At 39.2% G+C, this 19,508-nt stretch overlaps 1 protein-coding gene across 4 annotated transcripts in view; it reads right to left on the bottom strand.

The window, feature by feature from the left end:
• The window catches only part of Mypn (myopalladin), an 84,423-nt gene that overhangs the window by 41,882 nt on the left and 23,033 nt on the right, over positions 1-19,508 (bottom strand). For 3 of the 4 annotated variants that reach the window (XM_074078994.1, XM_074078995.1, XM_074078997.1), the window contains 4 exons: positions 9,903-10,078; positions 8,003-8,054; positions 4,592-4,706; positions 3,532-3,603 (listed from right to left, as the gene is read on the bottom strand). In XM_074078994.1, the coding sequence (XP_073935095.1) occupies positions 3,532-3,603; positions 4,592-4,706; positions 8,003-8,054; positions 9,903-10,078 (415 nt within the window). Of the gene's footprint in view, positions 1-3,531; positions 3,604-4,591; positions 4,707-8,002; positions 8,055-9,902; positions 10,079-16,501; positions 16,632-19,508 lie in introns of those variants that run through there. The other variant, XM_074078996.1, reaches the window with a different exon arrangement.

The following is a 19,508-nucleotide window of genomic DNA, read 5'->3' as shown; positions in this document are numbered from 1 at the left end:
AGCCACGTAATCCCACCATTAGAGCTGTGACTCAGAATTTGCTAATGACACTGGCAGTGACGATGACCTCAATCTTGCCCTCACTGACGGAAACTAATGCAAGCTCGCAGTTGCTGATAAGTCTCTCTGGAATTTGATCCACAGCCTATCCTAGTGTTCTATCTCTGAACTACCCTGAGCCCATTTATGGACTCGAAAGCACAGGACCAGAGGTCAAAGACAGGTTTCTCAGAGTTTGGGTCTGTGACCTAAGGAACCCCCCCCCCCACCCCTCACCTTCAGGGAACTGCTTTTAGAGACTGACCACTTTAATTTCCCAAAGGCAAATGCATTGCCAATCCCAGCATGCAATCAGAAGGAGGTATTTAGAGTCACCACCCAAAGCAGCTAAACCTGATGATCTCATTAACCAGCAAAGGTTAAGTGTGAAGAATAAATGTTATCTAACTAATGTACAATGTAAGGCTATTTGGAATTGTCTCAATGAATCCCCACTGTCCAATGAATATATCCTAATAAAAATGGGGAAAAAAATGCTGCTTCCATGAAAAAAATTGCTAAGTGGCACAAAAGATGTGCTTGAGTTGATGGAAATACTCTATATTTTGATTAAGATGGTGGTTTTACAGATAGAGAGATATATTTGTTAAAACGTCAAAGAATGATATGCTCATTTTGTATAAATCATACTTCCATATAGCTAATTTGTAAGTTAAAAATTTGACATATATTGGCTAAATACAGTGTGCACTAGAAGAGTTGTAGCTATTTCAGTTTTGTTGCAAATCTACAGCACCTGTAAACAGAAATTGAATAAATGCATTTTGTTTTGTCATATCATGACTATCACGATCAAGTGCACTTGACAAAATAGTTACAAAACATTCCTAAGCAATGAAACATGTTCAAACTCGCATGGAAACAGGGATGAATTTCAAGTGTGAAACATGGTGACTGTTTGCATCTGTGTTTTCATTGTCATCCAGTGTCATACCTTGATATTATTGATATTTTTTATTAAAAATGTTCATTTTCTTCTTGTGCATTATGCAGATGAAAATTTCCACAGTTGCATTTGACTTAGTTTATTTTATACAGTCAAAAACCAATAAAGTTTTACTAAAAACACAAAAAACAAAAGAATAAATGTTAAGGGTTCCTATCAGACTTTTGTTTTTCTTTCTTATTTGCAATGCTGGGGATTAGACCCAGGGCCCGGTGCTTGCTAGGCAAGTGTTTTACCACTGAATTCCAGACTTCTTAAAATAATAAAAACAACTTTGGATCTATTATTACCTTTAAGAACTTCTATCTTCTTATTACTGATAGCTTTCAAGGTGATTGGGAAAGAGAAAAGTAAACAGCTTTATCTGTGATAAATACACAAGCCATATCCTCTGGGTGATATGAATGGCTAGAGCACAGAGCACCTAAGATTTGAAATTGAGTAGTGATAAGTGTCTCTATCTGACTGGGCAGGACAAGAGAGAGGAGAATTTACTGGGACTGGTTATCAACCATTGTCTTCGAAGAGTCAGCACTGTCTCCAAGGTGTGACAAATGGTTGTGACAAGCTAAATTAAGTGTACTGATTTATCTGGCACTTATACTGTTTTGAGGCTAGAGGACAATAAGAGTGACAATAAGAGACGATAAGAAATAGCTGTTAGCTATGATGTTACACACACACACACACACACACACGCACGGCCACCCATAATTCCCTCTCAAAGACTTGTATCTATCAAGGAACAACATGTTGCTTTCCTATTTAAAGTCTTTAAAAACATTGAGGCTGAAACCTCAAATGCAGGTACAGGAAATGAACCTAAAAAATCAAGAGGTATCTTTCACCTATATAAATATGGCTCATTCTGGACCCTTTGATGAATCCTGGAGAACCACTGTGGCCGAGCTGATCTGACATGGCAGAATGTCCAGAAAGAGATGCTTCTGTGACAGTTGTGGATTTGGCTCTTTCAAGCATTAATATTACTGGAAGACTGTTTTTGCCTTTTTGCTTGAAAGTAGGGTTTCTGTGCTTCAGCAGTATTGATATTTTAGGCCTCATTGATGTTTTGTTGCAGGGTATGTAGTAGCCCATTTGGGTGCCATGAACACAACTCTCCCATGTGGCAACCAAAACTGTGTCTAGATATTACTAATGAATCTCAGAGAACAAGATTAACCACAATTGATAACCACTGCTCTAAACCAAAACATATTTCTTAGAGGATAACATCTCTTTTTGGTGTTCACACAAACAATGAACTATAAATCCAGGCTTAGATTCTACCCATATAGGCTTCATAATACTAAAAAACTCCAATGTGACTCCAGTTTTTCATCTTTGAAGTTAGTGTCTTAGACAACAAGCACACATAGTCTGTATTATCTAAAGGAAAGAATCATAGATGAGGAGCGGGAGGGCTTGTTTCTAGCCCTAATTCTACCCCTAACCAGTTCTATGACATGCTAAATTGTTGAATCTCTCTGGCCGCTGTTGCTTTTTGCATTTGCAAATGAAAGTGCCTGACTGAATTTTCCAGTTTTAAATAGACTATGTGACTCGGAATTTGGTGGCACCTTAATAGCTGATACTATTGAGTAGAAAGAAAGCTCTTTGTCTTTGAGTGAGGCTTTTTGTTAAACCTAAGAACATTTAACTCCACCTCCTTGAACACAAAAGACAAGTCCTTGCAACCAGAATATCTTTTGGAAAGGTCAGAGAAATCTGTGTAGTAACTGCTAGAATCTTAGTACTGACCTGTAGGTGTGGCTTTTTAACAGCCCTAGAAATCAGTGCGGTGAATGGGGAAGACATTTTTTTCATTATTAAAATCTATTATTAGGAATGGAATCATGGCTCAAGCGGTAGAGCACAGTCTAGTAAGTGCAAGGCCCTGACTTCAAACACCAGTACTGCAAAATAACTGCCCCCCAATTCAAATTATTAGAAATCTGGGACTTGAGCTGGGCTGGGTGACACATACCTGTAATCTCAACACTAGGGAGACTGAGGCAGGAGGGTTATGAGTTCAAGGCCTACCTGGGCTACATACTGAGGCCTTGTCAAAAGAAAAGAAAGGAAGGAAGGGAGGGAGGGAGGGAAAAGAAAAGAAAAGAAACCTGGGACTTGAAGTGACAGTGTAACAACTACCAAAAACAAAACCCTTAAGCCTTATGTTGTACTTATAAGATACTCATATCCTAGTTTAAAAAAATCACAAAATTTGGACCCTATAACTTTATGTGGGTGCTCGGTGCTATGGTGTCTTAAAATTTTTTGATTTAGCATAAATTAATTGTATAGAGTAGTTTCATTGTGCTATTTATGTACATGTATATAATGTATATAAATCAAATTCACCCCATTCTTTGTTACTCTTTCTTAACCTCCCTCCTTTTGAAAAGCTTTTAGTGGGTTTCCTTATACTACTTTCATACATGTATAGTGTACTCGTATCAAGTCCACCCCCATGTCTGTGGTGTCTTTGAAGCCTTGACAGAAAGAATTCGTGTATGGATTACCTTCGTGAACACCGGAGCTGCGATGATAGGTTTTCCATCCAATCCTTGCAAGTAGTTGGTGGGGCTCTGACACTGTTAGAAGGGAACCACAAAATAAATTCATGGTCACTAAAATTATGACATAGGGTGGGGGTCAGGTATAATATATCTATAGAACTCCATGTATAAAATGGATCCCAAATCCAAAGACTGGTGTTTTCTAAGCCAATGAATCACAAATTTTAGATTCCAGACAGAATGGATGGCATTTTTTTCTAGGTCATGGTGGCTGTGAAATACGTGCTATCCACCACTCCTCCTTAACATATGGATCTGAATGATTAGCCCTAACCTCCTGAGAGGTTCCAGAAAACCTTGGGGCTACACAGATCGCAGTTGGAAAAACCAGTGGATTAGAACTGCAACTTGACCTCTTTGCATAACGAGATGGGTTAGATAAGTAATTATTAATTCTTAAAAAATGTTTGTAGATCAGTATACTTAAATATACTTATCATGAACAAACAATAATATTTAATAACAGATTAATAACATTTTACAAATATATTTAGATAGTATGATTTTATGTTTTAAAGTCTATGCAGACATAAATATCCTTACATATGCATGGAAAATGTGTGGAATTATATGCTACAAACTATTAATAAGAGGTATTTTTGAGGAGAAATCACAAACTTAGAAGATGAAAGACTTTACTGTTTTCTAAAAAGTAACGTCTTGCTTGCTCTTAGAAAGCAGAGTTCTTTGCAGCTGCCTGCAACTGAGCTTTGAGGGGTGGAGCGCTAGTCCTGGGCCAGTTTGAGAGCTGTGGTTCACCACATGTGCTAGCAACACCCTTTATAAAGCTGGCATGTCAGAGACTAACTTGTAAAGACCTTCTTTTCTTACAATATCTGCCCGTGAGGCTGACGAGTAAGTTCCCAACGCAATAGAAGCCACTCATCTCATACATTGGAAGTGCAAAATGATGGAATTACAACAGAGGACAGCAGGATCATGCCGTACAAGACTGTCACCATCACGGTGCGTGTCCACCCTAGCCCACAACACTTAGTAGTACCTGCTGGATGGTCGATACTCTGGGTTGGGCCACCAGTGGCTGGGCTTGGGGCACTGATGGAGGAATGCTTGCAGAGGTAGTGGGAGGTAACGACACCTCATTTGTCTTCTGGATTCTGAGAAATTATTAAAATACAGATTATAAAACAGAACTATAACTGTTTGTGCAAAGTTTTCCAGCAAAACTAGTATTGCCACCACTGCTTACGGTTGAATGTAATAAAAACCTTCATTTGATATACTCTACATTTACCAAGAGCTTCATTGATATATACTTTTTTAGACACTGCAGACATGAAGGTGTTTTAGACACTATTCCTGTCCGTCTGTTACTCATTTGCAGTCTAGCCAGGGAGCCAGACATAATAACAACTACCTGGAATCCAAGAAAGAGTATGTACAGGAGATAACTTTTTAGATTTGCTTTGTTGTTGTTCTCTTATGTTTCTCTTCCTCTTTTTATTTCAAGAAAGAGGCCAGGCTTTATAAATCTTTACCTCTGGCATTTTGGCATGGCAGAAAGCAGAAACAGCCTGAAGTCACAAGCTCTTCAAATCTATATACATTGAATGAAAGAGATTATTTGAAGGGCAAGAAAACCAGGAAGTATTCTCAAGAAGGCTGCACAAGGGGAGATTATTTAGTTTGGTGGAGAAGAGAGAGGAGAAAGAGAAGAAGGTGAGGTGGGGAGGAAGAGGGAGAGGAGAAGGGAAGAAGAAGGAGGAGGGGGAGGAGAAGGAGGAGGAGGAAGAAGAAGAACAAGGAGGAGGAGGAGGGGGAGGAGAGGAAGGAGGAGGAGGAGGAGGATTTGTAGGTGGATCTGGCCAGACAACCTGACAAGAGACAAAATCGAAGGGGATGCCAACCCCTCTGGATAGAGGGCTCCAGTCTTTCAAAAACCTTCAGTGCCGAAGTAGTCCAGGAAGTACAGGCACTGGATTTAAAGAACCCAAGATTTGGCCCATGGACCTCTCACTTACAACCCATGGGAAAGATAACCCTACGACAGAGCCCTTCTCTCTCTTTGGTCTGGATGCTACCTTTAGTTGCCTCTGCTTCCTCCTTTCTAAAATGAGGAAGTAAGAATTCTTATTCTGTATGGTTTTGTGAGAATTAAATGAGATAATTTGTGTCAGATGCATAGAATGGTGCTTGCTCCCACACTGCTTGATATATACCCTGGGGATCTTTGTACAACTGTGGAGAGGGGAAAAGGACACTAAATAATGACAGGCTGACTTTTTCCCAAGGTAGGCAGGATGGGGTCTCAGAAGCAGAATTACATGGTGGTTTCAGATCATCTGTTTTCTACTACAATAATAGAATCCTTGATTTCTTTACTAGGTTACTCAAGATTGAGACTACAATATACTTCACTGAAGCGAGGGTGGCCACATGGCGACTTTCTGGACATAGGATAAGCTGAATGGTTTGCAATTTAAGAGAGATGATCTAAAAGGGGGACAAGCATGCCCCTTATGTCTTCCTCTTACACTACGAACATGAAAGCCACACCTTAGCATGAGATGAAGTAGAAAGCTGGAAGCAGACTGGAACCTGGTGCAAGAGAAGCACTTTCAACATCCAAATCCTGATTTTTATGGAAGTGAGAAGTAAATATCTGTCTCATTTAAGTCACAGTTATTTTGAGATATACAAATGAATTTAAATCCTAATTCTGGATTTAAAGCAAATAAATAAATAGGATATCTCTTGCTTATATAAGTTTGTATCTCAGAATTCATACCCATAGCAGGTTATGGGATCCTTGAGCAAGAAGTGATGAGTGTGTGATAGATGAGGAGTTTATTACAGAACCCAAAGAAGGAGAACATTTAGATTGGGTTGTGGAAGATAAATAGGAGATTGCCAGAGAGAGAGAGAGCATTCCTAGCAAAGTGAAGGAAAAGGTGAAAGTGGACCGTACATTGTCTGAGTGAGATGTCACAGTGTGGAGAGGATGAGGCGGAGGAGGGCCTGGTGGATACGCTACTGAATAAGGCTTTGTATGGAAGCCAGTTTTAAGATTGTACATTTTTTATTTGTTTCACGTTTGGGTTCTGTTTTCCTGCAGATAATAACCTTATTTAAGTCAGGAAAATGACAGGATCAGAATTAGAGTGATTTTTAAAAGAGAATAGTTGGTAGTACCTTGGAGACTGTAAAAAAAGAAAAAGGCTGGACAGATAGGAAGATGTCTGAGGAGGAGACTGGCATAAAGCAGGAAAGGAGGAGGAAGTGAATGTAGGCCATGAGAATGAGAAAGGGGCTCAGGAGGAGTCCTCTGCTCTGCGCAAGTGCGAAACGCAAATCACTGCAAGGTTGACACACGAAGGACCCTGAAGAGTAAAACATGATGTCTACCCTTATGGAGTAGACCCTCTGCAGTAGAGGGTCAGAATACACAAGCATAGTTTTCCAAATACTGCTGTTTACTTCAGAAAAATCTCAAAGAAAGAAAGAAAAAAAAAAGATAATCTCAAAGAACAGGCGCTGTGTTTCTAGTTCCCATGACTCCTGCCTGGACTGCCCCCGCTTGTTTTGGGAGGTATCCTCCTACTGTTCTTTCAACACTCATCTTAGGGTTACCAACTCTGCAAAGCCTTTTGTGATCTCTCTCTCCCTCCTAAACCAATAGTCTTTTGTGCCAAATCCTGTATAGCCTGTGCATGGCCATCGCAGTCTATCAGACTTTATTACTCTTGCTACTATGCTCTTCACTCATTTCTTCTCATACCACCATACGTTCTGCATATTTCCCTCTACTAGACTGTGAACCTCTTGAAGGCAGGAAGCATGTGATTTTTCTTATTGTCCATTGAATCTGGTACAGTGCCTGGGGTAGAGTCGGTGCTCACTCAAGGTTGTGGAAGGTGATGAATGGATGGATGCAGCTTTGTTCACTATTCACTATTACTGTTTAGCAAAAAGGTTATGACCTGCCCAGATCATTATATGTGTGTAAATATACGTATATATGGCAATTTAAATTATTCTAAACTATATATCACATATAATTTAGGAATATATACATATAATTTAGGATCACCAGATTTTGTGTTCTTGGGAGTACCACTTAAATGTGATTTTTTAAAAAAGCATTGGGTTATTTGTTTTTTATATTTGTAGATATAAGTATTTGGTTTTATATCTGTAGATATAACTATGATGATATTTCCTAGGCAACACTTCATTGTTTAAATATTAGGAATACTCAAATTAATCAGTTAGGCAAGGCTTAATTAAGCAAAAGAAGTAGAATCTTCTCCAAATCTACATTTATGATGTATGTATTTGTTTATTTATATTTAGGTCATACCCTGGAGCTACCCCCTTGAAGTTCTAGTCAGTAATTAGGAGTTTTCTTGGCATCTGAGGATACTAAGTCTGTAAAATAGAAAATTAGAATTACCTATGCATTTCTTCCTTGTTAGGGTCCCCTTCTGAATCAGAAGAAGAAACTCCTGAAGAAATAAAATCAAGACATGAGATTTTTAAGATGATAATTTGTTAAACTAGTTTCTAGGCATTTGAAGACCTTAAAAAGAATTTAGACTTCGAAATGAATTCAGTGATTCCCTGCACCAATACACAATTTGACAAATGAGGAAATAGACCCTAAACAGTTGGAGGAGTCACTCAAGGTCACATGGGTAGTTAGTGATAGAGTTCAAATCAACTGGGCCAATTTCAAGGGTTCCAGTATGTAAAAACGCTTGCTGATGTCCTTGAACTAACAGAACAATCTTTGCAGGAATTCTCTGGTGTTCATAAATTCTCATGCTCTGGGCTACACAGATTGAATAAAAGAAAGGATCACACTGGATTCCAAACATCGCAGGTGTGGGTGGGTGCTCTTCCATCCTGTTCTAATATTAACAAGTCATACTTCATCTTGGAAGTGGGAGTGTTTGAGGTCCTGTTGCCATAAAGAAAAAAAAAAATCCAGCAATCCAATCTCAGCACTGTTAGCTGAGCCTTGATCCTGGATTGAGTTCTTAATATAGTGAATTCCAGAGCTAAATCTGGAGGTATTTATTGTACTTTGAAAAGTCAAGGCTAAAAACATACAACACATTCCTAGTCATGTACTTATTCAATAGATGTTTATCAAAATAGCTTTCAAAATGTTTATCAAAAATATTTACTATGTATTTGGTACTATGTAAATTATTGGAGATAAGAATAAAGAAGAATGAGACCAACTTACTATTAAAACCTAGTCAATAAATGGACGTTTATTTCATAATACTGTAATATGTAAGTGCTAAAGACAAGGTATACATAAGATATTATGTATAGTTGAAAAAATGCTAAAGAATGGTCACCAGAAAAAACTTAGAGGATGAAGTGAAGTCGGAACAAAACTTTAGGCAGAAATGTGAGGAACAGAAATTGATTGCTTCCTTAAAGTTAAACTAAGGTAAATGCCATTCCAGTGCTCTCAACTGGTCACCATACTTCTACCTTTAACCCCCTCAGTGTATTCTCAAGCAGCCAGAGGTACTGCTAAGAAGTAAGTCTTATCAAGCCATTTCTGCTCAGAATCCTCCAGAATTTCCCATCTCCCTCAGAGCAAGAATGAAAGTCTCTGCAATGACTTACAAGGACTTACACAATCAGCTCACCCCCCTCCCTCCATCTCATCCCCACTTTGGCCTTTATCTCCTTTGACTTTTTTCCTAGCTTGTTCGACCCTGGCCACACTAGCTCATCTCTGCCTTAAGGCTAGCACACTCACTGGGTGTTGTGGTATCCATCTGTAGTCTCAGCACTCAGGAGGCTGAGGCAGTAGGATTGTGGGTTTGAGGCCAGTCTGGGCTACATAGTGAGATCCTGCTCCTGTCTCTCCACAAAACTAGCACACTCTCATCTCTGGGCCGCTGTAATTGCTAATTTCTCTCCCTTGAATATCCTTGTGGTCACTCCCTCACTTCCTCCAGGTCTTCCCTCAAATGTCACTTGGTTAGTGAGGTTTTCACTGGCCTCCCTATCTACAATTACAGCCAACACATGCACACATGCTTGGACACACTCACATATGCACGTATATATCCATTTTTCTCGCTATTTCTTCCATAGTGTTACATATACCTATCATAGTATATGTTTTTATTTATTTATCTCATTTGTTTTCTGTCTCTCCAATTGTAATGTAAACTCATCAGTATGGGTCTATAGATGTTTGTTTACTTAGCTCATTGCTGCATCCCCCCTGCTTGGAAGAGTGTGTGGTAGAGTAGATCCTCAATAAATGTTTATTATAAATATGTTTTCCTAGTATGTGTCATGCTCCAGAGTATTTTGCTTACCTTCTATGTAAATCTCAGCAGAAGTTGAATCTGTTCCATAGATGTTAGAAGCAAAGCAGGAATAGCGTCCCGTGTCCTCTTCGAAGGCTTCAGCAATGGTCAGCGAGTGCAGGTTTCCTGCCTGTATGATGTGAATGTCTGGGGAATTTTCAAGTTCCTTGCCTTCACAGTACCACCTGCAAGACAGGGAACATGGTGGTTAGACACAACTAAAACATGACACTCAGTAACATAGATGGCTCCAGATAATTCCTGAGCAGGAGACTGTAATAAACTTAATTTAGAGTCAGAACATTAAGCAATCCATTGCCATGGTATTATTCCATTGTAACAACGAGATGGGTTGGTATTCAAACCACATTGACCCTTGACTCAGGAATTAGGAAGTAACTCCTATTAAGAAAGACCATGAGAAAGCAAGTACTGCCAACCCTGAGGCAGGGTTTTTGATATGGAACTTGGTTTCTCCTAAAATGACTGTCAGCTTTCTGGTATATGCACTAAATAAGCACTACCTTAGCTATTTAGAGAGCATCAAAGTGATAAGAAATGTGAAGTGGGGCAGGCTCATTCCCTGCTAGAAAACTGCATCTGACATAACTGAGAATTCATTTGTTCTATTACTTAGGTCATCAGAGTAAGGAGGATGGGTCATATTCTCCCAGGAGTGGCCCAACTCTGGCAAGTAACCTAAGCTAAGTGGTTTTTTTTTTTTATAGGTTATTGTCTTTTATTTTAATTCTATATACTCAAAATTAGAATTTTTTTATAGCATAGATTTGTTTTAGCCAAAAATGTATACAAAATAATACTTAAAATGTGGTGGTACATGATAAGAAAAATGAGCATTAATTAATGGTATTTCTAGCATTTGTCACACAAGGGTTTGGCAAAAACTAAAAGTTTGATCACTCTCATACATTGTTAGTGGGTATGTAAAAATCTCATCATGCTATGAAGGGAACCTTGCAACACTGCCAAAGTCATGGATGCATTTATTCTTGCAACAGAACACTTGTTGGAATCTTGCATACCTACAAAATGATAAGTGTACAGGCTACTCAATGAAACAGTGAGATTGGAAATGAGCCTACTATTCACAAAGAACTGATGCTGTGACACAGCTTCACAATGGAACATTCTGCAGCTCTAAAAAGAGAATGAAGAAAGATCACTTAAGTACTTATGTGGAAAGAACTCCAAGATATTAGTTAAATTTAATAGTAAGTTACAAAATAGTACATATAGGGAGATAGCGCTGTAAGAAATTGGGAGTTATGGGTTGAGTTATGGCTCTCCCCAAAAGATAGGTTGAAGTCCTTACCCTCAATACTTGAGAATGTGACCTTATGTGGAGATAGTCTTTGCAGATGGAATCAAGTTAAGGTGAGGTCATCAGGGTGGCCCTAATCCAATGTGACTGGGGTCATTATAAGAAGGGCATGGATCAAGTGGTGGAGAGCCAAGCCCCGAGTTCAAGTCTCAGTACTGAAAGAAAGAAAGGAAGGAGGAAGGAGGGAGGAAAGAAGGGAAGAAGGAAGGCAGGCAGGAAGGAAAAGGAAGGAAAGAAAGAACAAACACGATTTGATGACGGGGGAAGAGACTGGAGTGATGCAGCTGAGCTGTCAGCCAAGGAATACTCAGAACTGACAGCACCCACCAGAAGCTAGGAAGAGATGGGAAAGGATTCTACCCAGAGGCTCAGATGGCATAAACACAACTGGAAAGATAAAATGCAAATCAAAAGTGGCTACCTGTTAGGGGTGAAGGGAAATGGATGATGACAGATAGGAATAAGTTGTCTCACTCTACCCTTTTATATTGTTTCCAATGAGAGACCAGGTCTCTCAATGTAGACCACACTGGCCTAGAACCTGAGATCCTCCTGCCTCTACCTCCCAAGTACTGGGATTATAAGCATGTGTCACCTTGCATAGCTCCATTTTTGAAATAACATTTATTAATCAACATAACAAAAAGTAATTAAGTGGATAGATTTTGATTCTGTTCCATGTAAAAAAATTAAGGCACCCTGGTAGTCACTAACCTTTCCTACCATCAGTGCTTTAACTTTTCCTCCCACCCTTTAGAAATCAACATTGTAAAGCCCATTAAAGTAAACCCACCTATTCAACTACTTCCCAACGGTCAGGCTGTTCTTTCCTGTCCTAGAAACAAGTCCTGGTCACCTCCATATTCAAGTCTGCTCACGTTTTGCTATCTGAGATTTTCTTCCTTTGTTTTTCAGTAATTTCAAATATAACTCATCCATCAAAATTTGACTTAGATATCACCTCCTACACAAAGCTACATTTTACCAACTCTCAGTGGTTATTTTTCTAATTTCACCTTTAAAAAAGCTGTACTATGTCATATGAAACTTGATTATATATTGTCTTCTATTAGCCTCTGTTTTGAAAACTTGTCTTGTTTGACCAATTTCACTAGATGGTAAATTCTGGAGATACTGGGGTTTGAACTCAGGACCTCGCACTTGCTGGACAGGCACTCTACCACTTGAGTCAGGCTCCCAGCCCTAGGTTATACATTTTTTGAAGGTAGGGACAGTGCTTTATCTGCTCTTGCAGCATCCACAGTGCCTAGCACAATTCTCTTTCTCTTCTTTCTCTCCTTTTGCCATCTCATCTCATCCAGCAGTTTCAATTAAAACTTTACTTGGGATAACATCCAAATCTGCCTTTTCAGCCCTGACATCTGAACCCACCTCCCTCTTCTTTTCCTTATGTTCTAGACATATTGGTCTTTTTTGTATTCTGTGAGCACATTTAGCTATTCCTCACAGTGGATTTTTTTTTTTTTTAAAAACAACAACAAAAACCCAGGATTTCATGACATAGCCCAGGTTGGCCTGGAACTCACAATCCTCTTGCTTCCTGAGTGCTAGGATTACAGGTGTGCATCACCACGTCCAATTCTGCCATGGAATTTTTGTACTTTTCCCAGATCTTCGTAAGGAGAGATCCTCTTATTAACAGGGCCAAAGCTGAAATGTTACCTCCTCGGAATGTTCTTCCTCAGACCCTTCTCCAATGGGCCACCTTATCTTCACTCTATCACATCATCCTCTTTTGCTGTCTTATTAGACATCACCTGATATATACTTGGTCATTGTTTGCTCCCCTCACTAGACTGTAAAGTACATGGGATTATTTTTACTACTATAATCCCAGCAACTACACCAGTGCCCTGTCACATGGTAGGTACTTAGAAAATAAGTGTTTGGTAGATTTGTCAAAAGAGAAAACGGAAAACCAGTACACAGTGAGTGCAGCTTTTGAGATGGGGTCACCAATCTCTCAGTGCACACATCTTACCAGGACTCCCAGGAGCCTGTAGGAACTGATCCTCAGAGCATGTGTGGCTCCAAATACAAATCCTGGGCTTCCAATTAAACACAATGTGTCGAACCCATTGTTCATCCTTATTCCTCTCCTGAAATGCTCCTACCATGAGATAAAAAAATTCTTAAAGGTAGAAAACTATGAAGACCAAAAGAATGAGAGGGAAGACCAAGTAGACCTGAGACCTCAGAAGCTTTTGGAAGATGGAGAACACATTGAGGAGCCAAGAGAGTTGAGAATTCTGAACACCAAGTGCCCACATGGGATGTTAGAGAAATAAGTCAATTCATGCAGCAGAATCCCAAAGCATTTGGGGATTTGGAGGCACAAGATTGCTAACGAGAGGGGAGGAGACATAGAGCTTAAAATAGGGAAATTGCTTTTAGATGCCCCATCAGATGGCCCATGCTCTGAGGGGCTGGGAAGTATCTGAGCAAGAAGGCTGAGTGAGGACCTGCTTCATATTGGAGCAGGAGAAAGAGGAGTGCCAGAAGGGATTTCTCTAGAGAAAAACAAATGGGCCTGAAGGAGTGCCCGAGGCTTACCTGCATGGAACAGAAAATATTTACAAGTTTCACAAGCTGATTGGAGAATTAAGGCAAATTTGGGATAGGGCCACAGAACTGAGCACATAAAAACAAATAACAAGAATAAGAATCTACTGTAGGTCAAAATACAAAGTAGTACATTTGTCCCTCCCTATCTGTAGGTTCCAGATTTTCAGATTCAACCAATCGTGGGTCAAAAATATTTAGAAAAATATCTTGTACTGAATGTGTATAGGCTTTTTTTGGTCATTATTCCCACAAACAGTATAGTATAATGTATATTAACATAGCACTTACATTCTAGTATACTGTGTTAGGTATTAAAAGTAATCTAGAGTGATTTAAAGTGTGTGGGAAGATCTGGGGATGTAGCTCAGTGGCAGAACATTGCCTAGTAGGCATGAGGCCGTGGGTTTGATTTCCTAGCACCAAGAAAAATATAAGATATATGAAAGATATGCACTGGTTATATGCAAATAAAAGAGTTTTAGAAAAGGGACTTGATCACCTGCAGGTTTTGGTATCCACAGGGGAGTCCTGGAACCAATCCCGCAAGGACACCCTAGAGAAAGAAGCTGATTTGTGTAGCAGAATCCCAGAGCGTCTGCTAACACTGGGGAATGAGACATGGAATGGAAAATAGGGAAATTGCTTAAGTTTGGAAAATGACTGTGTAAGCAAGGAAATACTCACTTTCCCCTACCAGGCTTAGTAGTGAAGAATACTCACACGATTACAAGAAAATAAACATTAAGTGCTTTTTAAAGCAACACTGTGATATGATTACATTGAGGTGATAAAGAAAGGGAAAATGGGGGGCTGCTTTAATACAGAGATGCTAAGCCACCATCTGACAGAACAGGAAGTCAACAGAAAAGGGCTTATGTTAGCACACTGAGCAAGAGCAGTATAAGCCTATTACAGTGACTCTCCCCGGACTACACTACGGTGTAATGTACTTTTCGTGAAAACAAAAGTGAGATTATTGACCCTTTCGTGTGGCAAAAGCCAGTGGGAAAAGCTGTTGGTGCTTTAGTAATACAAAGTAAAGCACTGTGACAAAACCGACTGTGGTTATGGGGCCCACCACTACACCCACAGTCAAAGAGAAAAAAAAATACAGTTTCAAGGAAAAATGTCCTCCATCAAGTCTCAACCTTGAGTCCATGTTTCTTAAGTTTCTGGATGGTGAAGCGGGAAGGGGGGCAAAACATTTGTTCTGCCCATGAAGAGCCTTTGTGTGACGCTGGGCTGAGGGTGGAACTTGCTGCTTAATGCATGAAATGATGTTTTAACTTGAAAGAATGACTGACAGACAAATTATGGTTATTCAAACATGAGTAGTCCAAAGGTATTTTCTCAAAAAGAAAGGAAACAAGCCTGTCATTTAAAGTAAAAAGAACTGATAGCATTTGTTGCCAATAAAACAATTTGAGCTTTCCAAGAAAAAAATTAGAAAATGTGTACCCCCCATAGTGAGTTTAGGGTTTCCTAATACTTAAAGACATGAATGAAATCAGTAATGATATTAACACATGTGGTTTTCTGATACACACAATAAAATATGTTACCCTTTGGAAGGTCTGCATTACTCATTTTCCAAATGACGAGTGTGTGGTGGTATCCATTCCAAGTTCAAGTCAGACCAATGGGTGTTAGTGTAGCAGAGGACAAAGTTCATTGGTCTGGGTTCAGACTTCCCATTGCAACTAACCTTTAACAAACCACTGCTAGTTAAATTTTGGTGTAGTATTAAATAATTCGAGCCACAATGATCTGGAAATGTCATTAAAACACTATTGGCATCCATTCATCTTACTGACTGCAACCCAAGAAACATATTAGAAAAAAAATGAATGCAGAAGCAGGTATGAGAATTCAGCTGTCTTCTATTGAGCTAGACACTAAAGAGATTTGCAAAAAATGTAAAACAGTGCTACTCTTCTTACTGACCTTTTTGCTTTGGAAAATAGTAATTCCTTATAAAACTATTTATACCCATATGTTTATCATTCTCATTTAAAAATGAATAAATAAGTATTTAAAACATTTCTTGGTTTTAATTCATAATATGACCCATAATTATAACTCATAGAAACAAAATTTCTTTGGGGACTCAATGAATTTGAAGATTGTTGAGGGTGATCCGAGAGCTGATGGAGAGGCTCAAGTGGTAGAGTGCCTGTTTAGCTCAAGGCCCTAAATTTAATCCTCAGTACTGTCAAAAAAATTGTATTTTTGAGAACCATTGGCATATTATTCAGAAATCTAGAGGGAAATAAACAGGAAATTGCAAAGAGAGTTGAAATGATTTGTTCTTTAATAATATTTGACTTTTTAAGCAATTTAGTTCTAATTATTTAATAAAACATATAAAAATAGCTATTTCAAAACAAAGAAATACCTTCGCTCATGTAAACATTATAGGATTATCTCAATTCTTTCCATAAGAGTTCTCATCCTTACCAAAATGAGAGCGGAATCATCTGTGGATAATTGGATAGCCAGGAGGAGATAAATGGGATGATTGAAATGCCTGAACTCTCTGTCAGAAGCGTTTTTTATCCATGCTCAAATGGACAGGCAGGCCCAAAGAACAATCCGTAACCGTGCCTCCGATTTTAACACCATGACCCACTCAGAAATCACATGCTGGTCAGGCTGCCCCCTGAAAAGGTATAAACTTTACCCGGCCATGCTGAAGACGTGAGGGCAGGAGGAAACGCTCCTCGCAGTCTGTCCATGTTAGGGCACGCTTTCGCTGAAATGCCCTCACTAGCTGCATGGTTTCAGCATGCCAAATCCTCATGGCACTTACAGAATGGCTCAGCAGAAATGAGTCATTGGGCTGGGGAAATAGGCACGTCCAAATGACAAAGAAGAAACCACCTTTGGTGCCCAGGATAGCTTGCCAGATCTGCTCACTGGCTAGCTACCATGCCAGGGAAGGGGGGCACTGAAGAGAGACATTTTTGAGATTTCACTGGGCTTTTTTTTTTTTTTAAAAGCTTTTGGCTGTACATCACTATTCGGCTGTTAGGTTACTATTACATTGAACACATGGCTTGGGTAAATATTATGACTCATTGTTTTAGCACATTAACAACTTCTAAGTGCAGTTTGAATGTGTTATCCCAACTCACCACTAATAATGCTGGTTAAAAGAATGATTATTCCGTCCTCCTTCAACTTTCCAAAGTCCCTGTCTTGCCATCTACAATCTCTCTCCTTTCTTTGGTTTGCTATGTTAAATCTTTCAGAATAAATTCTTCTATTTGCTCAATTGGGAGCCTTTCCTAGTGTTGATTTTCCTCAGATGTTTGAAAACCTTGCTTGCTCAGGGCTGTTGGCTCTGATTACAGGGGTTGTTTCTGGTGATTGTTGGAGAGAGGCAGACCATGGTTTCAGGTAAGTGTACACTGTGTTCTAGTGGCTCCTCAGTCCTCCTGGCTATTGTTAGCTATCTGGGACGCTGCCCTGCCTCTCCAGAGCACAGTTGCTGCTCTGGCTTCTGTGTAAAGGCTGGATTTGTTCCTCTGCCCGAGAAAGGGAAGCAGGAGGCCCTGGAGGACACAGCTGCCCTGAATGCAGTTCCCAGATTAATCCCCACCGGCTGCTTGGGGTCTTCTCCTGCCTAAGGTGTCCTTTGCCTCTGAGTCTGAAGCACGCCCAGAAGAGTTCCTAGCTCTTCAGCCATCTATTTTGGATCTGATTTGGATTTTGAATTTCATTGTCAATCAGCTTTCTTCTGCCTCAGGGTGGATTAATCAGGAAACCAATGAAGCTTAGGTTTGCATGGCTCCCTTCAAAGCCCTATGCTTAATTGTGTGTTCACAATTTTGCATTATTTATTTTAAAGAAAACCTCCCAAATTGTGTAAACATCAAAGCCCACAAAACTTAGATCTGTCCCTTCCATATGGAATTTCTACCCTTGAAGAATTTCTAACATTTTCAGATTATAGATCGCATTCTATAGTGTTTTTCAGTTAGGTTTTGGAGTGTTGGAAGGGAAGACAGGTCCATGTGTGCAGTCTACCATTTTGAGATGATCCCTCCCCTGCTTTTTTGGGGTAGTATTGGGGGTTGTACTCTGGGCCTCATGCTTGCCAGGCAGGTGTTCTACCACTTGGTCCACACACTCCCACCATCTAGATAGGAGTAATGCTCATAAAAATTAACAGCTGATTCAGAATGGATGCCCCAACCAATCAGAAAGATGCAAACTGTAAACAGCATACGATGCAAATTGCACAGATTAAATACCTGGGGCTTTGGGCAATTCTTTTCTGATAAAAATATGCGAAGAACAATTGAGGCTGATTTCATACTCAAACAAAAATGCCAATGTTCTAAACAAAAATTAGCAAACCAAATCCAGAAATATATAAAAAGATGATAGATTATAACAAAGGTGTTTTTATCCCAAGAATTTAAGTTTTGTTTTAATATTAAAAGCTAATATTCTTTACCATATTAACAGAGTAAAGGAAAAAAGAAAAAAAGTTTGATAAAATTCAATAACCATTCATGAATTTAAAACATCTTGCAAAGCATGGTGGCTGACTCCTGTAACCTTAGCTATTTGGGAGGCTGAGATTGGGAGGATCATGGTTCTATGCCAGCTTGGGCAAATAGTTCATGAGAATCCATCTCCAAAATAACCAGAGCAAAATGGACCGAAGGTGCAGCTCAAGTAGTAGAGCGCCTGCTTTGCAAGCAAGAAGAAGTGAGTTCAAACCCCATGCCAACCCCCCAAATAAAATAAAATATTAAAAATTAACTTAAAAATCTTAAATCTTCCTTGCTAAAAGTACTTATGAAAATGCTAGATAATGTTAAAAAATGGAAAGCATTCCAGCTAAGATCAGAAATAAAACATCCAGTATCATCACTTCTCTTCAACATTGTGCTCAAGGATTTAGTCAGCTCAAAAACAAAACAAAACAAAACAAAAAACAAAAAAAAAACAAAAAACAACAACAAAAAAAAAAACCAGACAGAGCTGGAAGAATATCTCAAGAGTAAAGAACCTGCCTAACAACTGTGATACCCTGAGTTCAAACCCCAGTACCACAAAAAGAAGAAAAAGAAAGAAAGGAAAGAAGGAAGGAAGAAAGAAGGAGGAGGAGGGTTGGAAGGAAGAACTCTAAAAAAAACTCTACAGGTAAATTTTCATGTATTTAGCAGCTGTTGAATGAGGAAAGATTTCCCAAAGGAGAATTGTTTCATGAATTTAGCAAGGTTAGAAAAGTCAATTGCATTTCTATACATGGCAAACATAGAATGTAACTGTTAAAGAAGGTACCATTTAGTCAGGCCTGGTGGCCTTGGGGAGGCTAAGGCAGAAAGATGAGGAGTTTGAGCCAGTGTGGGCTACATAGTGAGGCCCTGTCTCAACAAACAAACAAACAAACAGAGAGCCATTTACAATATCCCTAAAGATAAAGCTAAGCAAAGATTTGCAACACAGAGAGAAATAGTTATAATAATTTTACATTGGGGATGTAGCTCTAGCATGGGTGAGGCTTTGGGTTTGATCCCCAATGCCACAAAGAAAAAAATTACAAATTTTTATTGAAATCATCAAAGAACACTAAAGAAATGAAAAAACACTCCTGACTACTTAAGCTTAGTATTTTGAAGATGCCAAATCCCCCTAAACTAATCAACAAATTCAGTGCTCCAAAAATCTTA

This window comes from Castor canadensis, chromosome 7, assembly GCF_047511655.1.
Source record: "Castor canadensis chromosome 7, mCasCan1.hap1v2, whole genome shotgun sequence".
NCBI classification, from domain to species: domain Eukaryota; kingdom Metazoa; phylum Chordata; class Mammalia; order Rodentia; family Castoridae; genus Castor; species Castor canadensis.
This window is presented reverse-complemented; position numbering and strand designations above follow the sequence as displayed.